The sequence below is a fragment of the Henckelia pumila genome, chromosome 3 (genome assembly GCF_033568475.1).
Source record: "Henckelia pumila isolate YLH828 chromosome 3, ASM3356847v2, whole genome shotgun sequence".
In the NCBI taxonomy this organism is placed as follows: Eukaryota; Viridiplantae; Streptophyta; class Magnoliopsida; order Lamiales; family Gesneriaceae; genus Henckelia; species Henckelia pumila.
In genome coordinates, this window is record NC_133122.1 from 60,369,530 (window position 1) to 60,396,375 (window position 26,846).

Here is a 26,846-nt window from a genome sequence, read left to right on the forward strand (position 1 = left end):
ATATAAAAGTGAATATATGTTTGACAAGAAAAAAATTATTTTCATCTCATTTACGTATTTAATCTATTCTATGTATAAAATTGTGAACATAAGTAAAAAAATGTCATTAGAGAAATAATATTTAAGACTCAAGTATAGGACATTTAACAACTATTAGAAACTTAATACATCTAAAAAAAATCAAACAATTATAGATTATTTGAAAATTTAATTAATTATAATTTAATTTTTATTATAAATATAAATAAATTTACATTTATTTTATATTATATTAAATAAATTAGTACGTCGTTCCCGTGCGTGTGGCAAGTGCTACTTGTTAAAAAAGAACACACAATCTGAACGTGAGAGTTCTTATCTAAAGCAACCATCTATTTTTCTATTTTTTGAATTTCACGTGACTACATAAGATATCATACTCTCAGCTCTCATTAACCTCCATCGTCGGTTTGAAGTTCTTCTGCAGACCAGGTAACAAACGCATTCATTTTTCCTACGCTTTTCAGCTTCTACCGATTCGGAAGAAACTCTCTTATGCTTCTACTGATTCACAAGAAATTCTCTTATGCTTCTACTGATTCACAAGAAATTGACCGCTAACTGTTCGATAAAATGTGTTCAAAGAAAAAGATAATTTTTTACTCTTAATTCATAGAAAAATCAGTTGATTGATTCAATTGCCATAAAGTGATGATGTTTGAGCAGACTGGAATTAGCTTCCGTCTCTTATCTAAAAATGTTTTCTTTCTATGAGTGTCAGTGTTTGTATCCTTTTTAAATTTTATTGTGATTGGTTTGATGTAATTTGGTAGGCTCTTGGAGCAACGATCATGCTTGATAACTGGATTTTGCTGATGTTATTTTTGACCAATTAATCCATAAAGTGATCATGCAGGGGAATGCTAAGAAATCGCGAATAGTCATGGTGGGTGATTAATGTTCCATTAATTAGCACCACTTCGCAAGGAATTGGCTATTCTATTAATTATTTCCATCACGATCAGTTGATTTAGATGCGTAAGACATGTTTTGGTATTGCAAACTTAGCATTGAGTTATGTATTTGTGATCCAAAAGAGGGAGATGGGAACTATTTAGAGGGAGTGAAACAAGATTTGGTTTTATTTGGTGGAATTTGAGGTGATGTAGAAAGTGATGTCTTTTAGGGAAATATTTCACAGAAAGTAAAATACCAAATTGCCAGATTCTGCTAAAGCTGAGGCCAGCTTATAAATATAAATTTTATTGTTTGATTTCATAATTGATAAATATTATAAATGTTATTTAGTTCAAAATGACATTATTATTACTTTGTCGTTTGCCACGATTTTACTTTATTTACACATTTTAATGGTTTTTGTGTGTGTTCCTTTTGTAGGTGTCTTGATTCCAAGTTTTCAAATACTATTGATGACTATGTTGTCTTCTTCTTAGTAGCTTCAAATTTGATGTTCTCAAGTTTCTGTTTGGATTATTGAGAATTATTTTTCATGAACATTTGTTGCAATTTTACTGTTGGTGCATGAGTATGTTAATGGTTTTCATCTGTTATTTTGCTAGAGATCACAACATCATGACATTGAATTAATGCAGCGAGTCTTCTGTTCCAAAAATTACTACAAGTCCATGCATAGAAAATCTAAAATATAGTTGAGGGAAGTTTAAGTTCAGAAATTGAAATGCATGAATCTCTTTCAAGTGTAACTAAAGAAATTGCTTATTTCGTAGAACATATATATATTTAGGATTATATTTTCAACATTTTTTCAGTTCAGCACATTTCTAAAACGTACATGATGTGTATATATATGTTTTAAATATTTTAATTATCTTATTTAAATGCATTAAATTTATTTTGGAACATGTATTAAGTTACACCTAAACGTATTTTTTTCGTTACACACGCACGCATATGCAACGGTTGCTAGTTCATATAAAGACTTTGGTAAAAGACAGTTTATTCGATTTCAGAAACTTATCTTTATGTTTTAAACAATCATGCATAAAATTTATTAAAATTTAAGGCATACCATTGCAAATTGGTTGAACTTTTGGCATCAAAGGCTACATGAGTACAATCTAATTATATATATGGATTTTGTGCTCCAGGGGTCTTTGATCTTGTGGCTCGAGAAACCACTTCTTCCAAAAGCTCGAATTTGAAGGAACCGTGTAATCAATAGTTTTTTATATTAATATCCATCTAATCAAGGTGATGAATAGTTGTGGTTCCGCACTCACTACGGTTGAATTCGCGTGTTTTTGACATACCATGGCTGCTTTATGTTTGCGACATGTACCGCCATTTTATGCTCCCAAGATGACGAAAAAATGCATAATAAATGCCAAGCTTGAGACAAAAAAAGATGACTGGTTACTCCAAAATGCACTGCAACGTGCTTCTCTTCGTCTCAAGGAGACCCTTCGCGCAGGTACGATCAACTCCATATGCGTATTGCGTGCACGTCAAGGTTCAATTTTTGTTATTTGCATGCTTTTTTTTCATTTAATTTTCTGAGTGCCTACATGCATCATCGATTGTCATGGATTTTGACTGGCACAATTCTGTGGTTTTTGTTCGTAGGATGAGGAATACAAAACGTGATCGTATGTGTGACCTGTTTTGTACATTATTTCTGAAATGTTAAAAACTAATTTTTTTTATGCATGAGAAATGAGAGTAATCTAAAAAGTTGTCTTTGCCGACTTGTTGCCATGAAAAGGTTTTTGAACTATCTGTCTTAGATTAGTTTTCATGAAATTCTAAATGAAGGGACAGTCTTGTCATAATGAAGCATAGACATTTTGTGGAAAATATTTGTTTTTGTCCAGATGCTATAACTATGTTTGTGCAATGAATCTCCTTTGTTCGTGTTGGTTCTGCAGATCCTTTGTTTGTAGATCCATACATTGAATGTCTTTCACCGCCTGAAATTCTAGCTGATGCAAGTTGTGGTTTGCACGAGCACTGCCTTGCGACCAAGTTTATTGATGACAAATTGCTCGACGTGATGAGGATAAACGATGAGCTTAGGCAGGTATTACGGTGGCGCATGCAGATTGCTGAATTAATATTTTTCAAGGTTTTGCAGTCGTGTGAATGGTTGTCCTCTGGCTCGTTGTAGGTTGTGTTAATGACGGATGGCATGGATACACGACCTTACAGGCTCAATTGGCCAGCATCAACCATACTATTTGATGTGTCTCCTGAAAGAATATTCAAACAAACAATACAGAAACTTGAAGGTATGTATGATGCCACTGATTTCTCTGTAAATCCTAAAAATGGATGGTTCATTGTATTAGTGCATTTATAGATGCGTAACAAAGCTTGGAATTACAGAATTAACTTGGTCAAACTCGAAGCTATGATATCATATATTGGTCATGAATATGCACATCCTAGTTTATAATAAATCACCATATTTAAATGAGTTTTGAAAATTTGAAGCAAAAGTTATTTGATCATTATATGATATTGTGAACAGATATATTTGTCTCGAATAACATTTTAGATCATTTTTACTTTAGCATCTTTCGATGAACAGTTACACTTCCTAAGCCTTTTTTTCGAGAAAATCATCAGATGTTGGGGCTAAGATTCCGAGAAGGTGCTTGCTCCTTCATATACCGTTTGAAACATCTTATATTCAGCAACATTTACAAAGCAAAGGATTTAACGGTTCGAGACCTAGCGTCTGGGTTTTCCAGGTGATTAAAATTGTTCATTGTACATTACCATTGTTTTCCAAAATGTAATGTCAAAGCTAGAGCTTGGCGCTTGATCTTATCAGTTATGTTTTCAGCATAAACTGAGTTTTGTTTACTGCTACAGGGATTTCCAATATTGAATTTGGCTGATTTTAAAGATATTTTAGAAGATGTCAGTAATTTAGCCACAAAGGGAAGTCTCTTGTTTGGGGAAATGCCTATATGGTTGGGTGGTACTGAAAATGGAACCACGGTCAATGAGGTGTGTTGTTATATAAGGGAAACAACAGTTATTTGGGTTTCAATCCATCTTTAATGGTCAATATCATCTATTTGTTGTTTGATTCTAGTCCACAGCGACTTGGATGGATAAGCTTTTCACAGGACATGGTTTGAGGGTGGAGCTCCTGGATTATGAGGAAGTTGCCCATAGTCTTGGGAAAGAATCGACAGGGGATAGATACACTAATGTGCTATTTGTTGCAGAGCAGCTTCAATTTTCTGATGATCAGGTTGAGAAGTTTTGTTTTTTCTCGAACTCCATATTCATAATTCGTATTGTGTTTTTGTTGTCTTTATAGTTCTATTCGCTTTTAGACCATGAGTATTGAGTCTCGAGCGTCATGGGGTCTGTAATCTGTCTACAGATGTCATTTTGGAGGACAGAGTTCCAAAGAATAGAAGAAGAAGGAGACGAAGAAGGATTCGAAGAGCTCTAAATGGACTTCTCATATTTTTATTGTTGCCATTGTTACCTTAAACACTGAAAAGAAAAGTAATATTTTGACATAATAAATAATATTTTTTGTCCAATTGAATTGAGATCTATAGTCCAAAAAATTGATGAAAACTCTAGTATCAGTTTTTTTTTTTGTTTTTTTTTTATACGAATTAGTAATACCCATAAAAATCGTGCAAAATGTGATACCAATTTTGTAACAGAATATTTTTTTTTGGTATCAAAATATTACTCTACACGAGAATCGAACTCGCAACATTGGGAAATTTCTTCCCACGTCACTTCAGGTCTTACCAACTCGTTTATGTCCTTGTAGGCCACCAATCACTCTTTATTATGTGTTTGATGAAGATAGAAATTGAACATTGAAGTGATAAAAAAATAATCACATGTCAAGAATTGATTTAGATAACAGATAATGTCATACTTATTTACAAAATTTCATCAATGATTCCATTTCACCATTCCAGATTCATAACTTCCCGAGCGGGCTATAAATGGGTCAAAGCCTACAAATTCGTAACGTTTTGTGAAATAAGAGAATCTATGTGATTCCAAAGGTTTAAACATATATCAACGGGTCCACCAATGTGTGAATCGTGATTTTTGTTAGGCTTCCGTGATCAAGTATGCTATGTCTCATTGTGATTTTTTTTTTTCTGTCCTTTATTATTGTTTTAAAGACTCATTTTGGCTTTTCTACTATAACGTAATATATAGAAAGAATAGCAAACCGAACCAATAGCGTCGGGACAAATCGACCTCTAAATCACTAAACATTTTTGAGCTATTGACTGTTTAATCAAGTTTAATTAGTCTTTTCTAACATGTAATAATTGTATTTTTGTTTTATTCTTTCCCCTTTTTCTAGGATGTTCGATCGAGTTAATAGAACATATAATAATTTTGATCAACTATTCTTCCTATCAACGCCTTTCACCTATATCATACAATCTTTGCTTAGTGCAAAATTCATCTATTGAACATAGTTTGCAATTAATTACGACAGAACATGACTCTATTCTACACAGCGAAAACCCTAATAATAATTGAAAAAGAGTCTCTTTATGTCATTTTGTCGTTTCAGTCGAGCCAATCCTCTTGCATACTCGCTGCTCCTAGAATGTTTTTTTCTTTCTTGACAAATTTTTGAGAAAATCTAAGATTTAATTTTGATTGAATGAATCATTAATATTCGGATCTATAATCTTTTTAACTTTTAAATCCTTCACTTTAATGGATATATTTTTAGAGAAAAAAAACAAAAAATACAAACCTGTTGTGAAAAAGTAAAAATTTATGGTAAAAAGTAAAAACTCCAAAACTCAAAATATATCAAACTCTACACTTCACAATATTTTTCTCTCAATTCAATTGTATTTTTCATCACAAATGAAGACCTATTTATAGATCCACATTTGAGATTAGTCCAAAAATAAATACATCATGATCTATATCATCACACACTAATTTTTCACATTTTACAACTCAATATTCAACATTCAACATTCAATATTCAACATAATATTAATAATAATAATATTTTTCAACACTCCCCCTTGTGATGATCGTGATATGATGACTGTCTTCATTACGTGTTTTATACTGCCTCATTAAAAACCTTACTAGGAAAAACCCAGTGGGATAAAAACCATAGTAAGGGAAAAAAAACTTTGGGGGTATATGTTTTGTTCTGTCACTTTTGATGTATCCTTCTTTCATTTGAGCAATACATGCAGCATTGTCTTCATACAACGTCACAGGCTTCTTGTCTACTGATAATCCACAAGAAGTTTGGATATGTTGTGCCATTGATTTTAGCCAAACACATTCACGGCTTGCTTCATGTAGCGCAATAATCTCAGCGTGATTTGATGAAGTTTTTACGAGTGTTTGTTTCTGTGAACGCCAAGAAATTGCAGTGCCTCCACGAGTAAATACATATCCGGTTTGAGAACGTGTCTTATGTGGATTAGATAAATATCCAGGATCAGCATAACCAACGATACTTTGATTGGTGTCTTTTGAGTACAAAAGTCTCAAATCTGTTGTTCCTCGTAGATAACGAAATATATGTTTAATTCCGTTCCAGTGCCTCTTTGTTGGATATGAACTGAATCTTGCCAATAAATTTACAGCAAAAGATATATCAGGTCTAGTGCAATTTGCAAGATACATAAGGGCACCAATGGCACTTAGATATGGTACTTCTGGACCAAGAATAACTTCATCATCTCCACATGGACGGAATGAATCCTTTTCTATGTTTAATGATCTTACAACCATTGGAGTACTTAATGGATTTGATTTATCCATATTAAAACGTTTAAGGATCTTTTCTGTATAATTTGCCTGGTGAACAAAAATTCCACATTCTTTTTGTTCGATTTGCAAACGCAGACAATACTTGGTTTTTCCAAGATCCTTCATTTCGAATTCTTCCCTCAAGTACATCATAACTTCTTGAATTTCTTTATTCGTTCCAATGATGTTTAAATCATCAACATATACAGCAATAATTACACATCCGGATGTTGTTTTCTTGATGAAAACACAAGGGCATTTTGGATCATTTACATATCTCTTTTTCATCAAGTGCCCACTTAGCCGATTATACCACATTCGGCCAGATTGCTTTAACCCATATAATGATCTTTGCAATTTTACAAAATAAAATTCTCTGGGTTTTGAACTTTGTGCTTCAGGCATCTTAAATCCTTCAGGGATTTTCATGTATATATCACTATCAAGTGATCCGTATAAGTAAGCTGTAACAACATCCATAAGACACATTTCCAAATTTTCAGACACTGCCAAACTAATCAAATATCGAAACGTAATTGCATCCATAACAGGAGAATACGTTTCTTCATAATCAATTCCAGGCCTTTGAGAAAAACCTTGTGCAACAAGTCTAGCTTTATATCTGGCTATTTCATTTTTCTCATTTTGCTTTCGAATAAAAACCCATTTGTATCCAACAGGTTTTACACCTTCAGGTGTGAGGACTATAGGTCCAAAAACATTGCGTTTATTCAGCGAATCCAATTCAACCTGGATGGCATCTTTTCATTTGATCCAATCATGACGAGTTTTACGTTCACCAAAAGATTTTGGTTCATGATCCTCATTTTCATTTACGATGTCACAAGCCACATTATAAGAAAATATCTCATCAATATCTTCTATGTCTTTTCGGTTCCATATTTTTTCAGTATTAATATAATTGATAGAGTGGATCATCACGCTTTTCTCTCATCCCCTTGTTCTTCATGTTCGCTTTTGCCCTGTTCCACTCCCGCCTATTGCCATGACACATACAACACAACAATAGCCGGATAACTCTGGTGAGAAATAGGTTTCCGAGTAAAAGCAACTAAACATGCATATAAAACATATATCAAACTCATGATATAAATAAAGACAATGCATGTTTTAAAACAAGGTTCATCTCTTATCTCGTCGGTTGGGATCGCGAGAAGAAGATATCATAGCTAACCACCGACTCTCCCAATCGAGGTGGGGCTACTTATCTTACTTCTCTAGACTTTGAATCCACTACATATGCATTTCAGACGCTAGGCTACGTCAACCACACAGGCCATACATATATAATCCCTCAAATCGTCTATTCGAACGTTTCCGTTCATTTCAAAATCAAAGAATAAGTCTTTCTAGATGAATGCAATATATATCATCACAAGAGCATTCATTAACATCTAATACTCATTCAATAAATCATAGAAGAGCATAGAAAAGCAATTAAGCAAATAAGTATGTGATTTAGGGTAGTAGCACGCTGTGCCGTCGCTTCAGGAGGTGGCTCCCATACCGAGATAACCGTGGATACGCCGGACCCAAATCGATGGAAGTTCATCCACTAACAGGATAGGGTACAACCCTACTAACAGACATCTCGAAAGAGATACAGCAAGATGCAAATGAATGCAGCATAATATCATGACATATAAATCATGCAGTCACATAATACATGCATACTCAGTCAGGATATCTCGAACAGTACTTTCGAACCTCAACACAGTGCAAGCTCTACCAACTCTAGGTCCACGCCTATAGTCTGCTCTACACTGCCAAATGATACTACTATCATTAAAGTGCTCTAAAAGCCTTAACTAAGCTATTGCATACTCCTAAATATTTATAGGAAGCAAAAAGCTATACCTTCGTCCGTCGTTAGCCCTTTGATGTCGATGCCTCCAGAACTTGGGCACAACTCCGCTACGACTACTGAACGCCTCGCCGACCTCCGGACCAAGCCTAAGAAGACTAGAACAGCTCCAAAAGACTAGAATGGAAAGGAGAACTCGGAATTGACAAATGAAAGTGAAACCTCGGCCTTCTATTTATAGACAACGATCGGAACTTCCGATCCTTGATCGGAACGTCCGAACCTCGATCGGAACGTCCGATCCTGCCATCGGAGCTTTCGAAGATCCTGATCTGCCATGTGTCAAAATATCACTAGTTGACTCCGGATAGGGGTGATCGGAGCTTCCGGTCCTGATCAGAGCTTCCGATCTAGCCAATCGTCATGGATGACGTAATATGATCGGAGCTTCCGATCCTGTTCGGAACTTCCGAACCTACCTTCGGAGCTTCCGAACTCTATTTAAGTAATTATGATTAATTCCTTAATTACTGATTTCGGGTACGGGGTACTATATTCTCCCCCACTTAAGATATTTCGTCCTCGAAAATAGATCTTAAGTACTGAATGCAATACAAGGTTACAGAAACATTCTTTATTCAAATCAAACGTTTACAGAGTTTGCAACTGAATACAACTTAAAGAATGAAATCAAAACAACTCAGGATGGTCTTTACGCATCCTGTCCTCAAGCTCCCAAGTAGCTTCCTCAGTGCCTCGGCGCTGCCACTGAACTAAAACCAAATGAATGACTTTGTTCCGTAAAACCTTATCCTTATAATCCAGGATACGAAGAGGTTTCTCAACATAAGTCAAATCCTTGTCTACCTGAACCTCAGATCGCTGCAGAATATGAGATTCATCCGCCACATACCGTCGCAACAGAGATACGTGGAACACGTCGTGAATACTGGATAGATGCAGTGGCAAAGCTAGTCGATAAGCCAAATCGCCAATGCTCTCCAAGATCTCAAACGGACCGATAAACCTGGGAGACAACTTGCCCTTAAGGCCAAATCTGAGAATCTTGCGGAAAGGTGACACTCTCAAAAACACTTTCTCCCCGACCTCAAACTGCAAGGGCCTACGCTTGATATTAGCATAACTGGCCTGACGATCCTGTGCAGTCTTAATCCGTTTTTTGATCTGATCAACAATGTCTATCGCCTGCTGGATAAACTCCGGTCCTTCAGCCTGTCTCTCCCCCACTTCTTCCCAGAAGAGTGGAGTATGACAACGTCGCCCATACAACGCCTCAAAAGGTGCCATCCCAATACTAGTATGATAGCTATTGTTGTACGCGAACTCGATCAACGGCAAATGATCCTGCCAGGCTGAACCAAAATCCATGACGCACGCTCTAAGCATATCCTCCAAAGTACGGATAGTGCGCTCTGACTGACCATCAGTCTCCGGATGATAGGCTGTACTCAAACTGAGAGTAGTACCCATCGCACGCTGAACACTCCCCCAGAATCTAGAAGTAAACCTGGGGTCCCGATCGCTGACAATGCTCACAGGCACTCCATGAAGTCGAATGATCTCCTGAATGTACATCCGTGACATGCGATCCACAGAGTACTCTCGGCTATAGGCAATGAAATGCGCTGACTTGGTGAGTCGGTCCACCACAACCCAGATAGCATCACAGTTCCTCGGGGATATCGGCAAATGGGTCACAAAGTCCATTGTGATAAACTCCCATTTCCATTCAGGAATAGGCAGACTGTGAAGCAATCCTCCAGGTCGTCGGTGCTCTGCTTTGACCTGTTGACACACCAAACATCTCGAAACAAACTGATAAACACTGCGTTTCATTCCCTTCCACCAGAAACGAGTACGTAGATCCTTGTACATCTTGTTGCTCCCAGGATGAATACTCAACTTAGTGCGATGCGCCTGAGACAAAATCTCCTCTCGCAACTCTTCATCCTGCGGAATCACAAGCCTACCAGACAAACATAGAAAGCCATCTGACTGATAATGAAATCCAGACGAGCTACCCTCGTTAGCTAGACGAGCTAAACGCTGGGTCTTCGAATCAGACATCTGAGCATCTCGGATCCGCGAATACAAGGCTGTCTCAGATAATATCGCAAACATCTGGATACTCTGCATACCTTTCTTATGCTTGAAGGTATAACCTGAAGTACAACAGTCACTGATCGCACTAGACATCGAACAAGTCTGAAGTGCGGATAATCGCACCTTGCGACTCAAAGCATCAGCGGTGAGATTAGCAGCTCCCGGATGGTACTTAATCTCGCAATCATAGTCCTTAAGCAAGTCCATCCAACGTCTCTGCCTCATGTTCAACTCCGCCTGAGTGAACAAATACTTGAGACTCTTATGGTCGGTGAAGATCTCAAATTTCTCGCCATACAAATAATGACGCCAGATCTTCAAAGCGAACACAATGGCTGCTAACTCCAAATCATGGACTGGATAGTTGTCCTCGTGAAGCTTCAGCTGTCTAGAAGCATATGCGATCACATGCCCATTCTGAGTCAGGACACAGCCTAACCCTTGAAGAGAAGCATCCGTGTAAACCACATACCCTCCAGATCCGGACGGTAATGCCAACACCGGCGCAGAAGTCAACCGCCGTCGAAGCTCGCAAAAATTCTCCTCACACTCGGAGGACCACTCAAAATCCACACCCTTGCGGGTAAGCTGCGTCAACGGTCGAGCTAACTGAGAGAAGTTTAGAATGAAGCGACGATAATACCCTGCTAGACCCAGGAAACTAAGGATCTTAGCAACTGTCGTCGGACGCGACCAATTAAGTACCGCTTCAATCTTGCTTGGATCAACAGAAATCCCCTCCCTGGATATGATATGGCCAAGAAAGACCACTCTATCCATCCAGAACTCACACTTGCTCATCTTGGCGTACAACTGCTCATCCCGAAGAGTCTGCAGTACCAACCGCAAGTGAGAAACATGTTCTTCTGTATTACGCGAATACACCAAGATGTCGTCAATGAAGACCACGACAAACTTGTCCAAATACTCCCTGAAGACACGGTTCATCAGATCCATGAATATAGCCGGCGCATTAGTCAAACCAAATGGCATCACTAGGAACTCGTAATGCCCATAGCGAGTACGGAATGCAGTCTTGGCTACGTCCTGATCACGGACTCTCAACTGATGATACCCAGATCTCAAGTCAATCTTGGAGTAAACTGATGTGCCCTGAAGCTGGTCAAACAAGTCATCAATACGAGGCAACGGATACTTGTTCTTCACAGTCACTCGATTCAGCTGCCGATAGTCAATGCACAGCCGCATCGACCCATCCTTCTTCTTCACGAAGAGAACAGGAGCTCCCCAAAGAGATACACTAGGACGAATGTACCCCTTGTCCAAAAGATCCTGTAGCTGATTCTTCAACTCACGCATCTCTGACGGAGCTAGACGATACGGTGCTCTAGAAATAGGCGAAGTACCCGGCATAAACTTTATGCCAAACTCGACTTCCCTAGCAGGAGGAAAACCCGGAATCTCATCAGGAAATACATCTGGAAATTCATCCACAACAGGAATGCTCTCTATCCCAATACTCTCAGCGGACAAATCAACTGCATAGATAAGGTAGCCTTCCCCGCCCGACTCTAGAGCTCGACAGGCTCTCAAAGCTGATACTAAAGGCATCGGGGGTCGCGCTCCCTCACCATAGAAAAACCAGCTCTCACTCCCTTCCGGATGAAAGCGTACTAATCTCTGATAGCAGTCCACTGAAGCTCGATAGGTAATCAACATATCTATTCACAGAATGCAATCAAAGTCGTCCATCGCCAGGACCATGAGATTCGCAATCAAAATGTTACCCTCAAACTCTAAGGGGCAACCCATCACTAGACGCTTAGCCAAAGCAGATTGGCCCGTCGGAGTAGAAACATGCATCATTACGTCTAGTGCAATGCATGGTAACTTATGCCTCTTAACAAAACGTGCAGAAATGAAGGAATGAGATGCACCAGTGTCAATAAGTACAAGAGTAGGTATACCATAATGCAGAAATGTACCTGCGATGACTTTCTCATTCTCCTCCACTGCCTGATCATGTCTCAGGGCAAACACCTGGTCAGAAGCTCGTGGCCTCAAATGAGAACTCCCAGCAGACTGTCCCTGCGACCTCTGCTGAACGGTGGCCTGAGAACCCGATCCTGAAACAGAACCAGAACCGCCTCCCCCAGACAGTGGACAATCCCTTCGGATATGACCAGTCTCTCCACAACGGAAACAAGCTCCAGAAGCTCTACGGCACTTGTCGGATGGATGGTTCTTCTCACAGTGATCACACTTGTCCTTCTTACCGTAACGAACAACACCTCCAGAACCAGAGGAAGAAGAAGATCCAGAATTCTTGAAAGTTTGGGCACGGGGACCCAAAGAACTAGAAGGCCTCGACTGAGGGAAAGACCTGTTCCGCCGAATGCTGTCCTCCGCCTGGTGACAACGGCTCACCAAACCCTCGTAGGACATGTCGTCGCCAACCGCCACACGGTCATGGATCTCAGGGTTAAGGTCCTGAAGGAACAGATTATACTTCATCTCTGAGCTATCAGCAATCTCGGGGCAATAGGATAACAGATCAAAGAACCTCTGCTGATACTCATCGATAGACATGGCTCCCTATCGCAGACTCAGTAGCTCGCCTTCCTTCGACTGACGGAGTGCCGGAGGAAAATACCGCTTTTGGAAAGCTGTGCGGAACTCGGCCCAGGTGGCCACTCCTCTTGCCGCAACAAAAGGTGCAGAAGTAAATCTCCACCACCTGCGCGCACGCCCATCTTGAAGATAGCCAAGTGTCTCCACCTTCTGCTCTTTGGTGCATTGGAAAGTCTGAAAAGTCGTCTCCATGCGGTCTAACCAGTTCTTCGCATCCTCCGGAGACTCACCTCCAACTAAGGGCTTAGGACCCATAGCTAAGAATCGACGCACAGTGAAACGCTCGTCGTCATGATGACGATGACGCCGTTCTCGACGAGGCTCCCGGTCGGCATCACCCCAACGCCCACCAACACTGCCATGAGAACTCCGTCGTCACGATTTGCCATCTACAAAAATACCTCAAGATGAGACTAAATCCCAAGAATTCTTTTGCATGCTCTGATACCATAAATGTAGTGACCCTTACCCGGATCACCTACTAAACAGAACTTTATGCATGCAATTTACTTAATTAAACAGATATCAGAATAAAACTGCGGAAACCATAAATAATTTACAACCCCAAGTAAAGGAATCTGTAATTTATCCAATAATATACAACCAAATCGAATAGCTGTATAAACCCAAACAACAGTAATAAAACCTAGACGAAGCTCCAGTTGGCCAACCACTGACTAGCCCCTCCTGGATCCACCCTCCTCGTCCAATCGCAAACCTGCCCCATGGAATAGGGTGTCCAAAAACACAGAGTACGAGACGTGAGCATAAAACGCTCAGTACGAGAGTATGAGTATACATGCATGCAAAGTGAATTCCCTATAAACTCGAGGTCAAGGATCAGATAACAGAGACAGACCGGGCCCTGGTATGTAGCACGCTGTGCCGTCGTGTAACGCCAAGAACTTCTAAAATTCTAAAATCATGCCAAAAATTATTTTCAGTATTTATATCTTTAAATTTCTTGAATTTAATTGTTTAAGATTAAGTTAAAGTTAGCCTTGCTTGACTTATTTGAATTAAATGCCTTGAACTGTTTAGTTAGTAATTTTTATCCAGGCAGGCGACGACGGTGGGCTTCGGTGGTTTATTTTCAAGATTTTTAATTTTAAGATTTTAAGTTAGAGGTAAAAGAGGGGTTTTGGCCAAAAATGCAAATTTTGAATTTTTAGGGTCAAAAAGCAATTTTATCATTTTCTTGGGTTATTTCCTAAATTTTCCATAAAATAGGATTTTATTAAATCCGGGTTAGTGGAATTTCAATTAAAATGTTGAGAGTTGAAATTTTAAATTTAGAAGTTTGAAAATAGCAAAAAGTTTGAGGTAAAAAGTTTTAATAGTACAAGTAGTACTTTTGCTAGTACAAGTGAAATTTTAAAACACTACACACAATACAATACACTTTTAATTTACACTATCATTAAAACACTTCAATTTAAAAATCAAGACCCAACCCTAACATCAAAACCCTAACCCTAGCCGCCCCTTCTCCCCTCTCCCTTGAAGAAGCCGCCGCCCCCCCTCCTGCCGCCGCCCAGCTGCCGTCCGCCGCCGCCTGCCGCCGTCCCCACTGCCGGAGGAGCTCCACAAGGAGCCTAGCTTGGAGTTTGACCAAGAGTTCCACCCTCCATCTCCCCTTATTTTCGAATTTTTGGGTAAAAGGTTGAAAGGCAAGTGTAACTTTTTCTTGGGCACTCATTCAAGCAATATCTACCCCCACCCTTAAGACTTCTTGCAATAATTTCGAAAATGCATGATGTTGTGATGTTAGGGTTTCGAATTTGGGCATTTAAGGGGCTGATTTTTGCTAAATGTGTTATGGGGTTGAGTTTATGTGATTTAATGTTGAGTATATGTGCATTGACATGGAATTATATGGTTGTTCTTGCCAAAATTCGAATTTTCAGAATGTATAAGGACCTAAATTTCGAAATTTTGCATGTGTAGGGGCTGAAATTTAATTGATGTTGAAGTATTTATTGGTCTTGCATTGGTCTTGATTGATTGTTCAACATTTTGGAGTTTTGATGGTTAATTCTTGATGTTCTTGATATGTGTTGTGCAAGTGTGGATTGAGTGTAGCCCAAGTGTTTGGAAAAAGTCCTAAGAGAGGTTATTTGAGGTGTTTGGTTGTTTGGTATGGAGAAAAGTTGAGGAAGGAGAGTTATGGGGTTGAATTCTTGAGTTAGAGGTAAGTTGGATGTTGTGAGTGTGCAGGGCAGCACTGTTCACGGGGCAGGGCAGTGTCGTGGCTGAGGTCTGTGCAGGGTTAGGCTATTCCATGGTAAAGTTCATGATGTTGTGGTCGCGTCGATATAAAATGGGCCCGAATCGGATAAGTATTGAGTAAGTTATGAGTCTTTTAAGTTTGTGGTGTAAGTGCAGAATTTTTAGAGTATAAGGGGCTGTCCGGGAATGTTTTTGGTTTGTAATGTTCGGGTGATCCTTGGAGGTTACTTTCTGGTCCTAGGGGTAATTTGGAGTGTTTATGAGGTGTCGGTTCAAGCGGGACGGGTTTTGGTTAAGATATGACAAAGTTAAGGGTTTTTCGGTTTACTTGCTCGAGTTAAGTCAAGTTTGAGAATTTTGTTGGGTAAGTTGTCTTCTTTGGACTTAGGGGCAGCCACTCATCCACCTTAAACTCACATTTTCGAGTCGAGTCTCATGTCTTAAAGATTGCTTATTCGTGTGCATTTGACGTGTTCTTGAGTTTAATAAAGAAAAAGGAAGCTTACTTGTTCGCATGTCATTTAATGTATGAGTTGAGTCTTTATAAATGAAAAGGGAAAAGAAAGCAAATATTTTTGAATGAAGTGATCTGTTTGTGACAAGAGGGGTGTTGCTAGGCCGGGGGATGCCTCGGTCTACTCACCAAGAGGTTATAGAGGTTAGGCAAGGAGCAAGAGACATCTTGTTTACCCTTGTCACAGAGGGGCAATGTGGGATCGGGAGGCATCTCGGTCTCCTTGCCATAGAGGGGTTAAGTTCGTCGGGAGAAATCTCGTCGTCTTGCCGGCATAGTGCACTGCAGCCATGATCATGATCGAAACAGAGGGTCACAAATCAGGGATCGGATTTCTAAGAGGAAAAAGTAAAGAAAAGTTTAAAAGTTAAAGTTTCACAATTTTAGTTGACTCGTTTTGCATTGATGTCAGTCTTTCAGTTATGCATGAGTCTAAGTTGAATGTTATGAAAGTTAAAGTTTATCATAGTGTGAGTTCATTAATGCATGATTTCTATATCTTTCTAGTTTCATGCATATTACAGTTTAAGTTGAGTTTTTGCATCACGTATTTTAAACCCTTGTTATTATCCTAGTTATGCTTGTTGAGTCTTTAGACTCACTATGCTTGAATGTTTGCAGGTGAGGATTTTGTGGAGGAGACGGAGGGTCGTGATCTACTGGGATGAGGCCATCGGTAGTGCGAGGCCCAGTGACCGTTGCTTCCTTTCAGTTTATGTTTCCGCACAGTTATCAAATTTGTAATAATGAAGTATTATTTGAGATCTTGTAGTATTTATAGCCAGGATGTGCATTCCCTGTGCTACAACTTATGTTTTGAAGTACGTTTTCCGCTTTTGCAAGTTTATGATTATCGTTGGAATTAATTTTAAATGCTTTAGTTTACTTTATGCTGTAACCGGGAGGTGGTTACTAGGATTGCATGTTTATGTTTAACGCACTTAAGTTTTGAAGTCAATTTTTTTTCCTTATTTAAATTGCTGTTTGAGTCTCGATGGCTTATTTGTTTTACAAATAGGTCATGGCAAAATTTTTTAAAAATCCGTAATTTTCCTTTATTTTAATTATAGTCTGATAGCCTAGTAGTGAGGGTCGTTACACGTCGCTTCAGGAGGTGGCTCCCATACCGAGATAACCGTGGATACGCCGGACCCAAATCGATGGAAGTCCATCCACTAACAGGATAGGGTACAACCCTACTAACAGACATCTCGAAAGAGATACAGCAAGATGCAAATGAATGCAGCATAATATCATGGCATATAAATCATGCAGTCTCATAATACATGCATACTCAGTCAGGATATCTCGAACAGTACTTTCGTACCTCAACACAGTGCAAGCTCTACCAACTCTAGGTCCACGCCTATAGTCTGCTCTACACTGCCAAATGATACTACTATCATTAAAGTGCTCTAAAAGCCTTAACTAAGCTATTGCATACTCCTAAATATTTATAGGAAGCAAAAATCTATACCTTCGTCCGTCGTTTGCCCTTTGATGTCGATGCCTCCAGAACTTGGGCACAACTCCGCTACGACTACTGAACGCCTCGCCGACTTCCGGACCAAGCCTAAGAAGACTAGAACAGCTCCAAAAGGACTAGAATGGAAAGGAGAACTCGGAATTGGCAAATGAAAGTGAAACCTCGGCCTTCTATTTATAGACAACGATCGGAACTTCCGATCCTTGATCGGAACGTCCGAACCTCGATCGGAATGTCCGATCCTGCCATCGGAGCTTCCGAAGATCCTAATCTGCCACGTGTCAAAATATCACTAGTTGACTCCGGATAGGGGTGATCGGAGCTTCCGGTCCTGATCAGAGCTTCCGATCTAGCCAATCGTCATGGATGACGTAATATGATCGGAGCTTCCGATCCTGCATCGGAGCTTCCGATCCTGTTCGGAACTTCCGAACCTACCTTCGGAGCTTTCGAACTCTATTTAAGTAATTATGATTAATCCCTTAATTACTGATTTCGGGTACGGGGTACTACAGACGGCATATCGGTATAAACTCGGCAATTCCAAACGCAACTATAACACTTTTAACATTCATATCAACTATATATCATTCCAAACTCAGCATATCAGCAGATATATAGATCGAATCATAGCTGGGAAATCATAAGAACATGATACAACAATCATTCCTCAACCCAACTTCAAGAAAACAAGGTATAGAAGCTCATCAACACCATTCCATGCACAAATCTGATGTCTGTCAATTTCGAATTCCCAAACCCTGATGAACTAAGAGAAAACTTACATCAATTCGAAGGTCTTCTTGCAAGGATTCCAGAACATCTTTTGGAATTTAATTCGGATAATCGGATCAAAAGATACGGCAATTTGAAAATCAAAATCTCAAAGGAAAAAGAAGAACTCGGCTCCCTGTTCAACTTTCTGAATATGTTCTCCTACATACACGTATTCAAGCTGATTAATCACTTACAATTCTGATAACTTCAATGATAATTGCAATTTAGCCCCTCAACTCTTCAATAATTGCGATTTGGTCCTCAACTTCCTATTTCATTCAATTTCAATCCTAATCAATTTAAGAATATTAGAATTTAAATCAAAACTCCAAATATTCCCAAATTAATTATTCTCGGATTAAAATTAAATAATTCCGGGCGTTACAATTCTCCCCCACTAAGACTCGATTTCTTCCTCGAAATCTCAAGTAGTATCAACAGATCATATAATAGAAAGAACAGAAAGACTAAAGGAGACTCACATCATTGAAACATCTCTGGAAATCGTTGTCGCATATCTGATTCTGTCTCCCAAGTAGCTTCTTCAATACCATGACGACTTCACTGAACTTTCACAAGCGGAATAGTCTTCGTTCGAAGTTTCTTCTCCTTATGATCAAGAATCTGAATTGGCTTTTCGAAATAACTCAAAGTCTCGTCGTGTAGTAGCCCGTAACCAAAATCAGTAATTAAAGAATTAATCATAATAACTTGGGTAGAGTTCGGAAGCTCCGAAGGTGAGTTCGGAAGCTCCGATCAGGATCGGAAGCTCCGAACAGGATCAAAAGCTCCGATCGATATTACGTCAGGCATGACGTGTGGCAAGACCGGAAGCTCCGATCAGGACCGGAAGCTCCGATCACCCCTATCCGGAGTCAACAAGTGATATTTTGACACGTGGCAGATCAGGATCTTCGAAAGCTCTGATGGCAGGATCGGACGTTCCGATCGAGGTTCGGATGTTCCGATCAAGGATCGGAAGTTCCGATCGTTGTCTATAAATAGAAGGCCGAGGCTTCACTTTCATTTGCCAATTCCGAGTTCTCCTTTCCATTCTAGTCCTTTTAGAGCTGTTCTAGTCTTCTTAGGCTTGGTCCGGAGGTCGGCGAGGCGTTCGGTAGTCGTAGCGGAGTTGTGCCCAAGTTCTGGAGGCATCGACATCAAAGGGCTAACGATGGACGAAGGTATAGCTTTTGCTTCCTATAAATATTTAGGAGTATGCAATAGCTTAGTTAAGGCTTTTAGAACACTTTAATGATAATAGTATCATTTGGCAGTGTAGAGCAGACTATAGGCGTGGACCTAGAGTTGGTAGAGCTTGCACTGTTTTGAGATACGAAAGTACTGTTCGAGATATCCTGACTGAGTATGCATGTATTATGTGACTGCATGATTTATATGTCATGATATTATGCTGCATTCATTTGCATCTTGCTGTATCTCTTTCGAGATGTCTGTTAGTAGGGTTGTACCCTATCCTGTTAGTGGATGGACTTCCATCGATTTGGGTCCGGCGTATCCACGGTTATCTCGGTATGGGAGCCACCTCCTGAAGCGACGGCATAGCGTGCTACATACCAGGGTCCGGTCTGTCTCTGTTATCTGATCCTTGATCTCGAGTCTATAGGGAGTTCACTTTGCATGCTTGTATACTCATACTCTCGCTACTGAGCGTCTTATGCTCACGTCTCGTACTCTGTGTTTCTGGACACCCTATTCCATGGGGCAGGTTTGCGATTGGACGAGGAGGGTGGATCCAGGAGGGGCTAGTCAGTGGTTGGCCAGCTGGAGCTTCGTCTAGGTTTTATTACTGTTGTTTGGGTTTATACAGCTATTCGATTTGGTTGTATATTATTGGATAAATTACAGATTCATTTACTTGGGATTGTATAATGTTTATGGTTTTCGCCGTTTTATTCTGATATCTGTTTTAATTAACTTAATTACATGCCTAAGTTCTGTTTAGTAGGTGATCCGGGTAAGGGTCACTACATTTATGGTATCAGAGCATGCAAAAGAATTCTTGGGATTTAGTCTCATCTTGAGGTATTTTTGTAGATGTCAAATCGTGATGACCGGAGTTCTCATGGCAGTGTTGGGGCGTTGGGGTGATGCCAACCGGGAGCCTCGTCGAGAACGTCGTCATCGTCATCATGACGACGAGCGTTTCACTGTGCGTCGATTCTTAGCTATGGGTCCTAAGCCCTTTGTTGGAGGTGAGTCTCCGAGCGGAAAACTGGTTAGACCGCATGGAGACGACTTTTCAGACTTTCCAATGCACCGAGGAGCAGAAGGTGGAGACCCTTGGCTATCTTCTGGATGGGCGTGCGCGCAGGTGGTGGAGGTTTACTTCTGCACCTTTTGTTGCGGCGAGAGGAGTGGCCACCTGGGCCGAGTTCCGCATAGCTTTCCAAAAGCGGTATTTTCCTCCTGCACTCCGTCAGTCAAAGGCAGGCGAGCTACTGAGTCTGCGACAGGGAGCCATGTCTATCGATGAGTATCAGCAGAGGTTCTTTGATCTGCTATCCTATTGCCCCGAGATTGCTGATAGCTCAGAGATGAAGTATAATCTGTTCCTTCAGGGCCTTAACCCTGAGATCCATGACCGTGTGGCGGTTGGCGACGACATTTCCTACGAGGGTTTGCTGAGCCGTTGTCACCAGGCGGAGGACAGCATTCGGCGGAACAGGTCTTTCCCTCAGTCGAGGCCTGCTAGTTCTTTGGGTCCCCGTGCCCAAACTTTCAAGAAGTCTGGATCTTCTTCTTCCTCTGGTTCTGGAGGTGTTGTTCGTTACGGTAAGAAGGACAAGTGTGATCATTGTGGGAAGAACCATCCATCCGACAAGTGCCGAAGAGCTTCTGGAGCTTGTTTCTGTTGTAGAGAGACTGGTCATATCCGGAGGGATTGTCCACTGTCTGGGGGAGGCGGTTCTGGTTCAGGTTCAGGATCGGGTTCTCAGGCCACCGTTCAGCAGAGGTCGCAGGGACAGTCTGCTGGGAGTTCTCATTTGAGGCCACGAGCTTCTGGCCAGGTGTTTGCCCTGAGACATGATCAGGCAGTGGAGGAGAATGAGAAAGTCATCGCAGGTATATTTCTGCTTTATGGTATACCTGCTCTTGTACTTATTGACACTGGTGCATCTCATTCTTTCATTTCTGCACGTTTTGTTAAGAGGCATAAGTTACCATGCATTGCACTAGACGTATTGATGTCTGTTTCTACTCCGACGGGCCAATCTACTTTGGCTAAGCGTCTAGTGATGGGTTGCCCTTTAGAGTTCGAAGGGAACATTCTGTTAGCGAATCTCATGGTCCTGGCGATGGACGACTTTGATTGCATTCTGGGAATAGATATGTTGACTACCTATCGAGCTTCAGTGGACTGCTATCAAAGATTAGTACGCTTTCATCCAGAGGGGAGTGAGAGTTGGTTTTTCTATGGTGAGGGAGCGCGACCCCCGATGCCTTTGGTATCAGCTTTGAGAGCCTGTCGAGCTCTAGAGTCTGGCGGGAAAGGCTACCTTATCTATGCAGTTGATTTGTCCGCTGAGAGTATTGGGATAGAGAGCATTCCTGTTGTGGATGAATTTCCAGATGTATTTCCTGATGAGATTCCGGGTTTTCCTCCTGCTAGGGAAGTCGAGTTTGGCATAGAGTTGATGCCGGGTACTTCGCCTATTTCTAGAGCACCGTATCGTCTGGCTCCGTCAGAGATGCGTGAGTTGAAGAATCAGCTACAGGATCTTTTGGACAAGGGGTACATTCGTCCTAGTATATCTCCTTGGGGAGCTCCTGTTCTCTTCGTGAAGAAGAAGGATGAGTCGATGCGGCTGTGCATTGACTATCGGCAGCTGAACCGAGTCACTGTGAAGAACAAGTATCCGTTGCCTCGTATTGATGACTTGTTTGACCAGCTGCAGGGCACGTCAGTTTACTCCAAGATTGACTTGAGATCTGGGTATCATCAGTTGAGAGTCCATGATCAGGACGTAGCCAAGACTGCATTCCGTACTCGCTATGGGCATTACGAGTTCCTAGTGATGCCATTTGGTTTGACTAATGCGCCGGCTATATTCATGGATTTGATGAACCGTGTCTTCAGGGAGTACTTGGACAAGTTTGTCGTGGTCTTCATTGACGACATCTTGGTGTATTCACGTAATACGGAAGAGCATGTTTCTCACATGCGGTTGGTACTGCAGACTCTTCGAGATGAGCAGTTTTACGCTAAGCTGAGTAAGTGTGAGTTATGGATGGATAGAGTGGTCTTTCTTGGCCATATCATATCCAGGGAGGGGATTTCTGTTGATCCAAGCAAGATTGAAGCGGTACTTAATTGGTCGCGTCCGACGACAGTTGCTGAGATCCGTAGTTTTCTGGGTCTAGCAGGGTATTATCGTCGCTTCATTCTGAACTTCTCTCAGTTAGCCCGACCGTTGACGCAGCTTACCCGCAAGGGTGTGGATTTTGAGTGGTCTTCTGAGTGTGAGGAGAATTTCTGTGAGCTTCGACGGCGGTTGACTTCTGCGCCGGTGTTGGCATTACCGTCAGGATCTGGAGGGTATGTGGTCTACACGGATGCTTCTCTTCAGGGGTTAGGTTGTGTCCTGACTCAGAATGAGCATGTGATCGCATACGCTTCTAGACAGCTGAAGCTTCACGAGGACAACTACCCAGTCCATGATTTGGAGTTAGCAGCCATTGTGTTCGCTTTGAAGATCTGGCGTCATTATCTGTATGGCGAGAAATTTGAGATCTTCACCGACCATAAGAGTCTCAAGTATTTGTTCACTCAGGCGGAGTTGAACATGAGGCAGAGACGTTGGATGGACTTGCTTAAGGACTATGATTGCGAGATTAAGTATCATCCGGGAGCTGCTAATCTCACCGCTGATGCTTTGAGTCGCAAGGTGCGACTATCCGCACTTCAGACTTGTTCGATGTCTAGTGCGATCAGTGACTGTTATACTTCAGGTTATACCTTCAAGCATAAGAAAGGTATGCAGAGTATCCAGATGTTTGCGATATTATCTGAGCCAGCCTTGTATTCGCGGATCCGAGATGCTCAGATGTCTGATTTAAAGACCCAGCGTTTAGCTCGTCTAGCTAACGAGGGTAGCTCGTCTGGATTTCATTATCAGTCAGATGGTTTTCTGTGTTTGTCTGGTAGGCTTGTGATTCCGCAGGATGAAGAGTTGCGAGAGGAGATTTGTCTCAGGAACATCGCACTAAGTTGAGTATTCATCCTGGGAGCAACAATATGTACAAGGATCTACGTACTCGTTTCTGGTGGAAGGGAATGAAACGCAGTGTTTATCAGTTTGTTTCGAGATGTTTGGTGTGTCAACAGATCAAGGCAGAGCACCGACGACCTGGAGGATTGCTTCACAGTCTGCCTATTCCTGAATGGAAATGGGAGTTTATCACAATGGATTTTGTGACCCATTTGCCGGTATCCCCGAGGAACTGTGATGCTATCTGGGTTGTGGTGGACCGACTCACCAAGTCAGCGCATTTCATTGCCTATAGCCGAGAGTACTCTGTGGATCGCATGGCGCGGATATACATTCAGGAGATCGTTCGACTTCATGGAGTGCCTGTGAGCATTGTCAGCGATCGGGACCCCAGGTTTACTTCTAGATTCTGGGGGAGGGTTCAACGTGCGATGAGTACTACTCTCAGTTTGAGTACAGCCTATCATCCGGAGACTGATGGTCAGTCAGAGCGCACTATCCGTACGTTAGAGGATATGCTTAGAGCGTGCGTCATGGATTTTGGTTCAGCCTGGCAGGATCATTTGTCGTTGATCGAGTTCACTTACAACAACAGCTATCACACTAGTATTGGGATGACACCTTTTGAGGCGTTGTATGGGCGACGTTGTCGTACTCCACTCTTCTGGGAAGAAGTGGGGGAGAGACAGGCTGAGGGACCGGAGTTTATCCAGCAGGCGATATATATTGTTGATCAAATCAAGAAACGAATTAAGACTGCACAGGATCGTCAGGCCAGTTATGCTAATATCAAGCGTAGGCCCTTACAGTTCGAGGTCGGGGAGAAAGTGTTTCTGAGAGTGTCACCTTTCCGCAAGATTCTCAGATTTGGCCTTAAGGGCAAGTTGTCTCCCAGATTTATCGGTCCGTTTGAGGTCTTGGAGAGCATTGGCGATTTGGCTTATCGACTATCTTTGCCACCGCATCTATCCAGTATTCACGATGTGTTCCACGTATCTCTGTTGCGACGGTATATGGCGGATGAATCTCATATTCTGCAGCGGTCCGAGGTTCAGGTAGACAAGGATTTGACTTATGTTGAGAAACCTCTTCGTATCCTGAATTATAAGGATAAGGTTTTACGGAACAAAGTCATTCCTTTGGTTTTAGTTCAGTGGCAGCGCCGAGGCACTGAGGAAGCTACTTGGGAGCTTGAGGACAGGATGCGTAAAGACCATCCTGAGTTGTTTTGATTTCATTCTTTAAGTTGTATTCAGTTGCAAACTCTGTAAACGTTTGATTTGAATAAAGAATGTTTCTGATTTTTGTATTTGCATTCGGTACTTAAGATCTGATTTCGAGGACGAAATATCTTAAGTGGGGGAGAATGTAGTAGCCCGTAACCAAAATCAGTAATTAAGGAATTAATCATAATAACTTGGGTAGAGTTCGAAAGCTCCGAAGGTGAGTTCGGAAGCTCCGATCAGGATCGGAAGCTCCGAACAGGATCGGAAGGTCCGATCGATATTACGTCAGACATGACGTGTGGCAAGACCGGAAGCTCCGATCACCCCTATCCGGAGTCAACAAGTGATATTTTGACACGTGGCAGATCAGGATCTTCGAAAGCTCCGATGGCAGGATCGGACGTTCCGATCGAGGTTCGGACGTTCCGATCAAGGATCGGAAGTTCCGATCGTTGTCTATAAATAGAAGGCCGAGGTTTCACTTTCATTTGTCAATTCCGAGTTCTCCTTTCCATTCTAGTCTTTTGAAGCTGTTCTAGTCTTCTTAGGCTTGGTCCGGAGGTCGGCGAGGCGTTCAGTAGTCGTAGCGGAGTTGTGCCCAAGTTCTGGAGGCATCGACATCAAAGGGCTAACGACGGACGAAGGTATAGCTTTTTGCTTCCTATAAATATTTAGGAGTATGCAATAGCTTAGTTAAGGCTTTTAGAGCACTTTAATGATAGTAGTATCATTTGGCAGTGTAGAGCAGACTATAGGCGTGGACCTAGAGTTGGTAGAGCTTGCACTGTGTTGAGGTTCGAAAGTACTGTTCGAGATATCCTGACTGAGTATGCATGTATTATGTGACTGCATGATTTATATGTCATGATATTATGCTGCATTCATTTGCATCTTGCTGTATCTCTTTCGAGATGTCTGTTAGTAGGGTTGTACCCTATCTTGTTAGTGGATGAACTTCCATCGATTTGGGTCCGGCGTATCCACGGTTATCTCGGTATGGGAGCCACCTCCTGAAGCGACGGCACAGCGTGCTACATACCAGGGCCCGGTCTGTCTCTGTTATCTGATCCTTGATCTCGAGTCTATAGGGAGTTCACTTTGCATGCATGTATACTCATACTCTCGCTACTGAGCGTCTTATGCTCACGTCTCGTACTCTGTGTTTTTGGACACCCTATTCCATGGGGCAGGTTTGCGATTGGACGAGGAGGGTGGATCCAGGAGGGGCTAGTCAGTGGTTGGCCAGCTGGAGCTTCGTCTAGGTTTTATTACTGTTGTTTGGGTTTATACAGCTATTCGATTTGGTTGTATATTATTGGATAAATTACAGATTCCTTTACTTGGGATTGTATAATGTTTATGGTTTCCGCAGTTTTATTCTGATATCTGTTTTAATTAACTTAATTGCATGCCTAAGTTCTGTTTAGTAGGTGATCCGGGTAAGGGTCACTACACGCCGAGTTCAGCCTCATCAGATTGAAGCACATGAGATTCATCAGCAAGATATTTTCAAAGCATCGATACATGAAAGACATCATGTATTCCAGATAAAGCCGGAGGAAGAGCTAATTGATAGGCAAGATTTCCTATTTTCTTCAGAATTTCATACGGACCAATGTAGCGTGGAGACAACTTTCCTCGCTTGCCAAATCGTACGGTGCCTCTAAAAGAAATCTTCAGAAATACACGATCCCCCTGTTCAAAAGATAAAGGTCAACGTCGAATATTGGCATACTTCGCTTGTCTGTCCTGAGCTGTCTTCATTCTTTTCTGAATAAGCTTCACCTGTTCTGTCATATTTCGAATCATATCAGATCCAACCTCAGGTACTTCTGAAATATCATCCCAGTACAGAGGAGATCGACACTTTCTTCCATACAAAGCTTCAAACGGAGCCATCTCAATACTCGATTGATAGCTGTTGTTGTACGAGAATTCACAAAGTGGTAGTGATTCTTGCCAACTAGTGCCAAAATCAAGCACTACAGCTCTCAACATGTCCTCCAATGTCTGAATGGTACGCTCAGACTGTCCGTCTGTTTGTGGGTGATATGCTATGCTCAAGTGTAGCTGAGTACCTAAAGAA

The 26,846-nt window shown here is 41.3% G+C and overlaps 1 protein-coding gene across 2 annotated transcripts; it reads left to right on the forward strand.

Moving 5' to 3' along the window:
• Positions 1 to 332: 332 nt before the first annotated feature.
• LOC140892193 (O-methyltransferase 1, chloroplastic-like) lies at positions 333 to 4,527 on the forward strand. 2 transcript variants are annotated; one of them, XM_073301001.1, is made up of 9 exons: positions 386 to 471; positions 813 to 925; positions 2,109 to 2,431; positions 2,886 to 3,037; positions 3,125 to 3,245; positions 3,586 to 3,710; positions 3,835 to 3,972; positions 4,061 to 4,222; positions 4,358 to 4,527. In XM_073301001.1, exons 3-9 carry the CDS (start codon positions 2,272 to 2,274, stop codon positions 4,427 to 4,429), a joined length of 930 nt encoding a protein of 309 aa, XP_073157102.1. In that variant the 5' UTR covers positions 386 to 471; positions 813 to 925; positions 2,109 to 2,271; the 3' UTR covers positions 4,430 to 4,527. The 2 variants fall into 2 exon arrangements, with proteins under 2 accessions (XP_073157101.1, XP_073157102.1); XM_073301000.1 differs by lacking the exon at positions 813 to 925 and having other exon boundaries at positions 333 to 471.
• The last annotated feature ends 22,319 nt before the right edge of the window (positions 4,528 to 26,846 follow it).